The sequence below is a fragment of the Drosophila yakuba genome, chromosome 3R, assembly GCF_016746365.2.
Source record: "Drosophila yakuba strain Tai18E2 chromosome 3R, Prin_Dyak_Tai18E2_2.1, whole genome shotgun sequence".
In the NCBI taxonomy this organism is placed as follows: Eukaryota; Metazoa; Arthropoda; class Insecta; order Diptera; family Drosophilidae; genus Drosophila; species Drosophila yakuba.
Window position 1 is genome coordinate 13,770,623 of NC_052530.2, and position 12,376 is coordinate 13,782,998.

General features: G+C 43.9%; 1 protein-coding gene across 13 annotated transcripts in view; it reads right to left on the reverse strand.

Moving 5' to 3' along the window:
* Positions 1–12,376, reverse strand: part of LOC6536724 (collagen alpha chain CG42342) — a 70,674-nt gene that overhangs the window by 2,589 nt on the left and 55,709 nt on the right. For 8 of the 13 annotated variants that reach the window (XM_039375184.2, XM_039375182.2, XM_039375185.2 and 5 more), the window contains 5 exons: positions 3,567–3,929; positions 3,386–3,454; positions 3,221–3,316; positions 3,109–3,153; positions 2,986–3,048 (listed from right to left, as the gene is read on the reverse strand). The exons of 3 other annotated variants lie outside the window; for them this stretch is intronic. In XM_039375184.2, coding sequence (XP_039231118.1) covers positions 2,986–3,048; positions 3,109–3,153; positions 3,221–3,316; positions 3,386–3,454; positions 3,567–3,929 — 636 coding nt within the window. Of the gene's footprint in view, positions 1–14; positions 2,780–2,985; positions 3,049–3,108; positions 3,154–3,220; positions 3,317–3,385; positions 3,455–3,566; positions 3,930–12,376 lie in introns of those variants that run through there. 2 more of the 13 variants (XM_015192429.2, XM_015192428.2) reach the window with 1 other exon arrangement.

A 12,376-nucleotide genomic window follows, 5' to 3' on the forward strand; every position in this document is an offset into this window, starting at 1 on the left:
TCCTGCGGACATTGTTTTTAGTAAAAAACCATCACTTTATTGGAAATGCATAATTAATTCGAAAATTATGTTAGTTTCGTTTAGCCATTTTACAATTCGGTCATTCCAGGCATTCCATCGAATGTTTGCCGTTTCAGTTCGCACATGCCGCGACAAATGATTACCAGAATTCACATTCGTTTTAATTTCATTCGAATCATACATTTGAAATGCAGCAGCACGGATAAAAATATTTCATTTTGTGTTTGTAGTGGGATAATGCACTCGAACATCGACATTTGGTATATGCATGGATGTATGTATATACTCGTAGACATAAATACACGTAAATATATATTTATTTGTATATTTTTTGTTCGTTTGCAAACTCCTCGTGTTTATTGGGTAATTAACAAATTTACACTTAAAATTAGCGGCTTATTAGGGGTTTAACCTTTCTTACGACTTCTCATATATAGTTATTTTTTTGAGTTAATGTTAGGTTTTAATCGCAAAACACAATTCATTATTCTAGCCTATTGATCGAGAAAGTTGAGTTCGTAGTTAGTACATAAGTGAGAGAATCTAGAGATAGTTCAGATGGCAAGTATCTATATAAAGAGAGCTAGTTGCAAGTAAACACGTTGAGAGGTTAAAAGGGATAGAAAAAATGAATAATTAATTACGATTAAGTTACGTTCGTTACCGTTACCGCGCTTATGTACACATTTGGGGTTGTTCGACATTTAGTGGATTAAATGAAAATTGACATACAATTTGCCTGTGTATTTTGTTTTCCATTGGGGATTATTACAACAACGAGACACATCTAATTGAAAACAAATTGACATATTCTTTCTGATTTTCGATGCCGTTTGCCGTTTGAGTAAACATTAAAGCTGCAAACATTTCCATTTGCCATTTGCATATTCGATAATTCCCATTTCCATTCAACTTTTATGCGAAGTATGCAGGGCTGAGGCCGTCAAATGGCTGTATATATACTTTTATTATCATATTTCCATGGCATTATTTCATTTGCATTGATTATGTTTGATTTTCAGGCCGTTTTATTCGTCCTTTGCCTAGTTTGAGCGTTGAAATTGAAAATGCTGCAGTTACTCGAAAATTTTAATTTATGCATTCGTTTTTGTTGTTGTATAAATAGAATTGTTTTGCGTTACTTTGTTTGAGATGTCCATGAAACCAATAGGATACATACTTGTGGTAAGATTATGTATTTATTGTTTTTAATTTCGCATTTCTGGAGAGAATACTCCAGCTTTAGCAGCTTTTTCAAGCCTGTTTCTCAATTGAAAAGCATCGGTTATCGACTATAGAATTCATCTTTCGCCTAACTAGTTTCTGCACACTCGCTTGTTTATTCGAGTTGTATTCATTAACACTGAAAAATATGCACAATTGGTTTGGATAGCTCTTTGTTATCGATATTAGAGTACATTGCCGTGTATGTATAAACCTCTTTTATGTGGACTGTGTGTGCTTGTGTATAGGTAACTAAACTGTATTTGTTAATAGTAGACATCAAGAGGGAGTTCTGGATGAAAATATCTTACAATTCTTTTCTTTCGACGCCTTTAATAAGCCAAATTCCTTATTTAAACACACATTTACGGGATTTCTGCTCTTAGCTTTGTGTTTCACATTGAAGCATTGGCAATAATGCTATTTATCTGAACAAGTTTTATTTGAATATTCAGACGTAGCCCATGGACGGCACCTAAGACAATGCAGAATGCAGCAGGAGCAGACGCAAACGCAGACGCAGCCCAAGTGGCAAGTGGCAAGGACTCATTCGGGTCAATTGTTAAGAATAATCTGATTAAGCAAGTAATTAAGTCACATATGGCTAATTGCCGATGATTGCGTCTTGGTTTCGTTATAATCCAGAAATTATTGCTTCGCACCCGCTGAAGCACTTGAAATCCATGAGAAATCCAGTTCAATCCATTGCATGCTGTTTTCACGTACCACGGTGCGTATGATTTATGCATTTTCAAGAGGCTTTCCTGCTCCTGCTGCAATTGCTTCGCACAGAACGGCGGCGAATGAAATGCAATTAAAATATTTGCATTGCATATTTGTTAGTTGGTTTGTTGTACAACTGTTTGATGTGTGTGTGCTGTGTGTGGGTGGTGAGTGTGTAAGTGGGAGTGAATGTGCATGCTTGTGGGGTGTGGGTTCAAAGTGTGTGTTAGTTGATTCGATTGATTGAAGTTTGTAAATACGCTTCTGTAGACACACGTTTGTTTGCGCTATTTGATTGTATACATAAATACTTATTTGACTCTTGGGGCATTTTAAATGATATGAATATTATTTTTTTCCCATGCGGGCTGTGTGGAGGGGGTTCGTTCGGTTTCGGTTCTTTGCCTTGTGCAACTAATTGATTTGCTTACTCGGCACTGACATGCTGCTATTTTGAATTTGCTTTTCTGTACATGGGTGCGTTTTGTACAAATTGATATACAGATAGTACGCCTGTCATATACAAATTTATATATATATATATAGACGTTAACTGAGCACATTGAGCACATTTGACAAGCATTGCGCGGCCTCTTAACTTTGAACATTGTTTTGCTTTGATTAAATTGAGTTTTTCATCCTAAGGACTTTCTGTTCGACTGTGTGTGTGAATGTGTTTTAGTGTGGGTGTGCGTGAGTTTTCAATGGATTTATTTCAAGTCGCATTTCATTTCGACTTTGGCGCAATGAGTGCTGGTTATATTTTTTAATAGAGACTGCCTTTTAACTAGTATTAGTAGTCGCCCCACACCTGTTTCAAGTAGAAAAAGAAAGAGAGATGAGAACACATAATTTGGTTAGTCAAAACGTTTAGTAACGAGATCCACGAGTACGAAAGTAACAAAAACCAGGAGGGTTACGACTAGCTAAGCGGGGTATAATAGCCCCAATTTTGGTGAGGTAACAAAATAAAAGCCAAACAACACGGGTTGCCACGGGTGTTCAATTAAAATTTACCGGTATGCCAGCCTTTCCAGAGGGTCCAGAAGGTCCTGACTCGCCTCTCATGCCCATCGGACCCTGCAATTATATCATTTCATTGTAATTACGGGCTAAACTTTGGGCTATTTTGCCACTTACCGGCAGTCCCATAGGTCCCTGGTCTCCCTTGTGGCCCTTTTCACCCTGCCCGCGAGATTTGAAACAGATTTAGAGATGCATATCTAGAGATATCTGACCTATTGACTCTTACCGCATCTCCCTTGCGACCGTCCAAGCCGCGTTCTCCCTGGCTGCCGGTGTGTCCTGGCGGACCCATGGGTCCTGGAGGTCCCGGGGGGCCATATAACTGCGAAGGAAATTACATTGTGTTACATTGGGTTAATCCACAGGGTGGTGGGTGAAAGATGTGGCTTACATATTCGATGGTGGGCATGTGGGGTGCGTCGGACATCCCGTCATCCTGGCGACGTCGCATTTTGCGGTACTGTAACGAAATTGGAATTATTCATGCTCCAAATAGGAATCCGATTGTTGTATATGGTCACGGTAGCTAGATAATATACGTCCTTCAAGAACTGAGCTCAGACCATACTCACCGAGTCACCACGATCGCCCTTGTCCCCCTTGACGCCAGGGTATCCTGGAGGTCCTGGCAAGCCCGGGGGACCCATCAATCCAGGTGGGCCAATATCGCCGCGATCTCCCTTTTCACCTGGTGGACCCTGGTATCCCGGCAGTCCCGGTGGTCCTTCGATGCCCGGCTCCCCGGGCAGTCCGTCTAATCCTCGCGGACCCAAAGATCCGGGCTCTCCTGGCTCACCAGGTTCTCCCTTACTGCCGTCCCGTCCATCGCGTCCATCCTTTCCAGCGATTCCTGGCGGTCCTGGTGGACCTCGCAACAATGTCACCGGCGGATCGTCGTAGTCCTCGTCTATTTTGGTGCCTCCGGGTCCGAATATCTGCGCGCATTGCAAGAGTGTGTGAGTAAGTGCACGGGTTGGAGAAGAGAAGATGGCAAATTTAGTGGGAAGATTAATTTATGCCACGTGGCACCGCCCGAGGCGTTGCACGCGCTTGTTCCACACGCTTTGATGGGGGAAACAAAAGCGCCGCGTAATTCGCAGGTAAGGAAAAAAAGTTCGCCCACAGGAGAGGATTGGGATTGGAATTGCGATGCGGATGGGGATGGGTTCTCGTGGTGGTGCGGCGCGGTGGTGTTCTGGTGGCCGTGCCGCAGCGAAAGTCTTTTGTGTGCCACGAAATTGTGTTAAGTGCAAGTTGGAGCATCCGTGCCATCGCACCACCAACACCACCACCACCACCCACCTCCCAGTTCGCCCACTCCGCAGCCCGTTGAGACAATGGCTGCATAGAAAATCTTTAAACCCGTGGAGCTCTAGTGGGTGCGCGGCTGGTGCGGGGCTTTACGAGAGTCGAAAATAAAGTCAAGTCAGCGACAGCGACTTCTCTACGTGCTTCGAGTGCCTGTGTGTGTGTGTGTGTGTGAGTGCCCCCCTTCGAGTGTGTGGGTGCTCTTTGGCCCTTGCCATTGTGTGCGCGCATGTGTGTGTAAGTGAGTGAGTGCATTGCGAAAGACAATTAATTCTTTTTTTAGCCGTGTTTTTGGTGGGTTAATGTGCACGCTTCGAGGCAAATTTCCAAGGCACAGACAACCAGGCAAGCCCCAAAAAAAAGCATAAAGTCCAAAGTTTCGATGGGGCTTAAACGTGCACTGCTCGGGGAAAAGCAACTCGAAATTAATGTCTTAGATCGGGATTTAGCTTGAATAGTCATAAGATAATGGTTGCGTAAGTATAAAGTTTCCTAAGGGATACCATAAATATTCAGAGGATTTTAAAAGTTCGTATTTTTATTACAACTTTTTATTACTAGGGAAGCACCTTTAATAAAAGTGCATTCAAGGTACGGGCTCTCTTCTTTGTGCAGTGCTTTGTACTTTTGCTTTTCTTCAGTGTATTGTGGCTGTCGGGAAATTACCAAAAGTTGTTGAGGCGAGGGCTTTCAGACCGCATTGCACCCAAACAAAAACCCCTATTAGGCGAATGCTAAGCGACATAAAAGGCAAACTCCCGCTAAAACAACGAGAGCAGCGGAATATGTTAAGGAGCCATGGAAAATGGCTGGAATAAAGGCAAATAGGGAAAACCATTTACACATGTGGCTCAAGTAAATAGAGACACTTGTACTTGTCGTTCCCTGAAATATTCAATCGCACCCGGGCCAAATCCAGTTGGAGTATAATGCGCCTCAGCTCGGCATTAAAGCTGAGTCCTTCATGGAATTAAGGAAAATTGCTCCCCCAGTAGTACTGCAGGAAATCAGATTGAATGTATCCGCTTAGTCCTTTGATTGTGCATATGCATTACGTGCAGTTGTTCACCTCTATCCCGGCATACGCAATTGATCCTGTAAATGTATCTGTATCTGTATCTGTATCTGCAACTGTACTTGCATATGTATCTGCAACTGTACTTGCATTTGTATCTGCGTTGCTGTATCTGTGTCTATATCTGTGTCCCTGTGGAAGTGTAATTTCCTTGCGGCATGCCCGGGCATGTGCAACAATTACATTTTCTTCTGTCACAGGAAGTGGCGTACTTACAGTTATTAAAACCCGGCAACAACAGCAAAACAGCATAAGGACAACGGCATCAGCGAGAAGGCATAACAATGTAAGCGCTTAACGCACACTTATACGGACAGGATGTGGCTTGGCATATGCACAAGTTGTTCGTCCTGCGAAATGGCGACAGACAAAAGGACGAGGCGGCAAAGATAACTGTGGTCTAAGGATGGTGAGGCAGCAGTCCTTCCTTCTCGCCGCAAATGCACTTCCCAATTTCAACTTTTTCCCTCTTGCCATTTTCTTTTTGCCCCAGGAGCTCTGATCTGCATGTGGCTCCTGAGCAGGTATGTTCCTTCTCCTTGTGTGTGTGTGTGTGTGTGTGTGTGCAAGGATGCCAGCTTCTGCGTCAGTGGGCGCTTTGTTAGCAACTTTGGCACATTGTTCCTAATGCGGAATAAGGGGAATCCGCACGGGATTCCCTCTCCTTTCTGGCCATTTGTAGAGCAATTAAAGCGATTTGAATTAAAGCCGAGTGCTTAACGTTTGCCTTCTGCTGTAATTAAAGGACACTTTGAGGGCTTACGTGCCCACATTTCCCCGCCGGCGCGCCGGCCAGTCAATCGATGATCGCAAAACCCAGTAACGCCAGTTGCCAAAGAAGAACGGCAGTCCGGGTTTAAAGGCTTTTAAAGCCAACTGCCGGCAGATAAGGCAGATAAATAACATAAATAAGAGATACGGATACAGATGCGGAAAGCGGCAAGTGAATTGGGCAGATGTTTGTGGGGCTCGGCTCGCAAGGACGAATGTTGGCACAGCTGCCTAACTACGATATCCGTTGGCAAAAAAATGTTAGAATGAAAACGCACTGTGTTTCAGCCTCTGCCTTTTCGAGAGCCCAAAAACCAATCGGCTTGCGGGGGCGTAAGTGTGTGCGTGTGTGTGTGTAAGGAAATCCATTAGAATGTATCAATATTTGTGCGAGCGCCTCGGGTAGAATTTAATTTTCAAACCACCCAAAACACAGTCACATATACAATGTAGATATACCAACTTGAGCGGGAAGGTCCTCTTAAATTATGCGTAAATATCGAAAATATTTGCACAAACGCCTTCCAATTTAACGCTCAAATGACAAGGCAAATGAATTTTTCATTCCGCAGTCGTGGCGTTTTTTAACTGCATACTTTCGGGCGCATCACCTTTTATTTGCGTACGTTTTAGTTGTCAATGCAAATTGTAATTGTAAATTAATTGCCCCATCGAATAGTATGTCGTTACGTCTGGATTTCGCCCAGTATGCATCCGGCGAGGTTTTTACATTTAAAGCTGGCAGGAAAATGGAGAAGGAAAACAGACAAATGGCCGCACGTAAACGCGTTAAATTGAAAATCATTTTGATCTCGACGCGACCTTTTGCGGATGTCGCTGAATGCGAACCAGATAGATGGGCAAATGGCGAATGGCAGGATGGCGGGATGGCGACCAGAAGGACCAAGGAGTACTAGCGGGGCCAGAAGGACGAGGCCACCTCGGGATCGAGATACTCACTCGCCTTCAAGTACAGCATGTGCCGCTGGTGCCCTGCGTGCGCGCATTTCACAATTTTTCATTTTCCCCGGCAGTTGTTGCCTCTTTTGAAATTTCATATTTTTCCCGAGCCATAACAACAGCCAGTGGGAGCGGGAAATGGCGGAAAAAAGCGCACTGAACGACCAACCTTCCCATTCCGCCCAGTCCGCCATAACATCATACCATCGGCCCATCCACCCATCCACCCATCCGCCCACCACCTGAGGTGAAAGTTTTGCAGCCCGTTTCCGGCTCACATACACCCACATATTCCGTATACTCCGTGAACTCAGGCCAAAATCCCGGCACTTCATGGCGTGTAATGCGTTGCGCGTTTGCCGCAAAAGTTTACAAAATATTCGACGCTGGCCGAGGGGAAGTTCTTTGGAAGTACGCGAGCGCATTAAATTCGTAATACGTTCCGCCTGGCATTGATACCGATTACAATGGGCGATTTGAGCGATAAAAGGCGGAACCATAAACAATTTGAGATTGCTTTCGTTATGCAACACAGTCTTTATAGAGAAGAAAATCCATGAAAATATCATAAAAATTACAAATCCGGAAGCGATTCTAGTTTTCGATCTCCCAACTCTGCCAGCCCTATTAAAATAAAGTTTTTTAATCCTATATTATGAAATTAGTTCTGTAAAACTTTGTTACTCTAGCTTTTAGATCACGAATTTATTTTCATAGTCTGGACTGCATCTCAACATCTAGCATTAAACATCCTATTTATTTATTCACCAAAATAAAAAGCAGCTGGAAATAATGTACGAAATCTGTTCAATTATGAACTAAACTATCATAGCTTCATCAACTCGAAAAATTAATTACCCAATTACGTTCCACCTTTGGCATTCATAAAAAAATACTTTTCAGTATACAAGTGGCATTTCTTGCTTGAAGGATGAACTGAGCTTGCATAACGAAAAGTAAATGGCCCAATTAACTTCCACCTTTTCACCATTCTCACAAAGAATTAGTTTCCAGTTTCTAAGCAAAATTTCTAAAACATTGCTCGTCCTTACATATATTCTCGTCTTCTTAGAAGATATTTTATTTATAGAAAATTCAGTGGGGTGTAAACTTTCGTTCGCCACACCCACTGTGCCAAGCTCAAGAGGAGGAAGTCAAGTCCTGTTGTAAAAATTTCGCGTGATTTCGTTTCGCCCCTAACAATGTAGCTGCGGTTTCTCCGGTTGCCGTGATATTGTAATATGTATGAAATTCGGAAGTATTTAGGGAAATCGTTGTTAAAGATTTCGTCGTTTTGCCTCCGCTGCTGCTGCTGTTACTGCTGCTTTTTGCCATCGTATTCGACGACAACAGTTCCACATCAATGCCAAGATGGCAGCAGTTGGCATTTGTGTGGTTGGTTGTTTGGTTTGGTTTTTAGGTTGGCAGAGCGCGTTGGTTTCGTATAATTTTGCTACTTTTGCATGCACAGCCACCTCCCCCTCCATTCCCCCTCTCAGTCCGTATCTTCACTCCCTGGACCCACTGCCACCCAAACCCCACAAACACATCCAGCCCCCTTCTCGCATTTCCAGCGCTGGCGACCCCAAACCCACGTCAATGTAACACGCGTGCCTATAAATTTCTATGAGGCTGACTAACTTGGATGATATTGGGAGTGCGGTTGCAGAAGAAAGGAGGTTCAGTGGATGGAGCATTGGGGGTCAGGGGGCATTGTCGTCGCGTTCCTGATTCCGTGGGTGAGCCCGGATTTCTTTATTCAATCGCTTTTGTGACTCCCGCAACGCTCTCATCATCAGCGGACATAAAATAAAAGTTACGCACACCCCTGGGGCCAGGACATTACCCGCACAGTACCCGTGTGGGTGTGCATGCATGTACATGTGTGTGTACCCGCCCACCCACGCGTGTCCTGCGGCGTGTCCCACGCTTGACCGGGTTTTTTTTGCCGGGTTTTCAGGCCCTGACACAAACGGGCCTTCTCTCGCATTCAATATAAGATATATGGACGCTGACCGCAAATAATTGCCGCAGACAAGGAAAATTGGAAAATTGCGCACAAAGAAGGCGAAATTTGCATGGGGCGCATTTTTCAATGAACAATGACGTAAGCACACATCCACATTGCTGGCCATTTGGGCTGGATGGCGCTTATCAAATCGGAAAATCAGAAAATCGGGTAAAATCGGCAAAGGAACGGAGAACGGAGAAAGAGAAAGTCGTCTCCACTCAAGCTGAAGCAATGAAAATCCAGGCAATGAGCCCAGGATCCGGAGTTCGGTGGTGAAAGTGCTAAGCTTATTGCGTCGTTTAGCCAACACCCGACAACCAACGAATTGGCCAAGTGGCAGCCACAGCGATGAACCCTTTGAGTGGCAGACATGGCGTTGTATGTACATATGAATGTACAGACGTGCAGGATACAGACACACACTGGCATGAAAAGGTCCTGGCCCATTTGGATTTCCGTGTAAGCAACCTTAAGTCTTTGATTTGCCGAGGAAAGTGTGCCAACTCTTCATCTGCACAGTTTCTGGGATCACATTTCCTTCGGGGCGGAGACCGTGTGACGTGTAGCGAATTGACAAGTTTTCTTTTTGCGACTTTCGCAATTTTTATGACTCCATTTACTTAGACGAAGTCGCAGCCGGCACGGGAAAACTTTTTGGTTGATAAGCAAAGCGGAGAAAAGCCGGTGCGGGTGGGGTGTTAAATTTATGCTGATGTGAAGGGCCCAAAAGACAACAAACTTGACATGGGCCTTGGCTGAGCAACGATTGTAAAATACATTAGCATAAATTTGACATAAACGCTTCACAAACAGTTTCTTCTGGCTGAGATTGCTGTCAGCTAACCCACAGCCACATCTCGAGCCCCATTCCCATTCCCACCCAGCCTCCCCCCCATCTGACTTATCGTTTCAACTTTATTAAACCGAGATATATGGTTGCGAAAAGTGCAAATCTGCAACTGCTAAATCGAGCCATGACATAGGCGCTTTAATATTAATTTAAATTTTTAATTCGATGCCCGCTCGTAAAATTCATGCTCGTGCTGCGGGCAGAAATCATTTGGATACCCTGTAGCCACGGGGCATCTAGCGTTTGTTGCTGCCCAGATTATTCATGGATTTTTCTGACAGCTGACTTACTTTGCATTTGTCACTGGGCTTAGTTTGCCCATTGCCCATTGCTTTTCACTCTGAATATAGGGCACAAAATCATCGGCTCCTTGTAAAACCCTGCCTCACGCCTCACTACACACATCGAATTCATTTCATATGCCAACCCGTCATCAGAATCCCCCCTCATCTTACCCCCACCACGTCCCTGGCATGTGGCAATCTATATGAGCATTTTATTCTGACGAGGCGACGAAAATAACATGTCAAATTTATAATGCCAGCAATTGCGTTATGCTTTTTTTATGACGCCGACGGCTAGGCAATAACCCCAAAAAAAAAAAATAAATAACAGGAGGAAAAATGGGAAAATGGTTTTAGCCAAAGCCAGATGCTGTTGGCGAGGAATGGATATATGTTTTTCCAAAATAGGCCAGACACTTTTTACGATTTGCTGAACTAATTATGGTAGAGTTGTTTACCTGCCAGTAGGCAAATTTTAGAAATGCAGCCAAACAATTCCCACCGATGCAGCTCCTCACATAATTATCATTATTTTTGCAGGCGGACTGAACGTAATGAACAAAGGGGCTTTTCTTTCTGCAGCGAAATCGATCGATGAAAAATCAACTATGTTAGCTGCCTGGAAGGCGTCACGTTTCCACCGAAGATGACGGCAATTGTTGCAAATCATTTTTTATGCCTTGCACTGCCTGCGGTGCGGCGCATGAGTGCGAATATATAGTTATATCTGTTGTTGCCGAAACTTTTGTTTGTTTGCCAAAGAAGACGAAGTCCACAGGCCCACAGAGCCACAGGCAGAAGCCGTTTGCTTATGACTTTCATTTGTTTTGACATCACGTTGCTGCAGTTCCCTGGATGGAGGAACTTTCGTCGTCTGTGCAGGGGGCTCAATATAATCGGCTCATTGAAACTCGCTGGCCTGGCAGCAGGGAAAGATCGAAAAGTTTTATGAAACGCTTAATAACTTGTCTTTGGGAAACTATTTTCATTTTGACAAAAAATGCATGCGAAATTCTTGTGTGCAATTGTGTATCTTTCGCATCTCGACTTGAATTTAAATATTCTTGCGAAAGCCTGTGCTTAACAATTTAATTGGATTTAATGCCAACGTGCTTGTCAAATATTTCGTATATACTCGTACTCGTATTCATTTGGGAGCTTGAAATTTTTGCCTTCTGTTGTGTGGTGAACATTTGCGTTTTAATTGAGGTTGCATTCTTGTAGATTTTGTTTCTTGAAAACACTGAAAAATTTGATTTACTCAGCTTACCCGGAAGGTGTACATTTAATATTTAAAGTCTAAGGAGTTTGTTATTGAGAACGGAATTCATATTTTTTCCAGAGGTATTTCTGTAGATAACGCTTTTGCTTTTGTTTCCGGCTCGATTCTTTAATGTCTTTGGTATCATTTCATCTCCTAAACTCTTCTTTGCCATTAAGTGCTGTATCTACCCTCGGTGGCTTTGAACCCATAAAAGAAGTTCGGCACGTTGCTGCCGCGTTTTCTGTTTGTTGTTTCGCTGCTGGGCGTATTGGAAGTCGGTTTGTATTGGCCAAATGCCTGCCGTTTCTTCTCGGCATTACGCGTTATTAGAAAAGCAGCAGCAACGGAGGCAACAGCGGCTGCCGTGACTTTGACTTTGCTGCACAATCATCAGAACGCTTTCCTTGAAAACCCCCTCCACCAGTTGCCTACGTGAAAATGGGCAAAATGCGCAAATGTTTGCGCACTGGTTGAGCAGCATAATACATAAACACGGAACAGAACAAAACAGTACAGAACGGAACTCGAACTCCAACTCGAACCCAAACCCCCAGCTGGATCCGAGGAAACTCATCCGTGGCGTAGCAGCTTTGCCGGCGGCGCTTATGCATTTTTCATGGAGCACACAAACACGTGCTGGCCACACATATTCATATATGCGCAAAAAAGAAAGGCAGCGAAATGAAATGAAAATTCCATCCTCCATCCTCCATCCGCCACCGCCATCGCCCCCCGAAGAATCGCGCATCCATCAACGCGTCAAAAGGGCGGCAACAGCTGCCGCCACTTGGAGTGCCAATAAAAATGTTAAGTATCTTAGGAACTGTTGACATTTTCTGGGGGGCAGAACCATAACGAC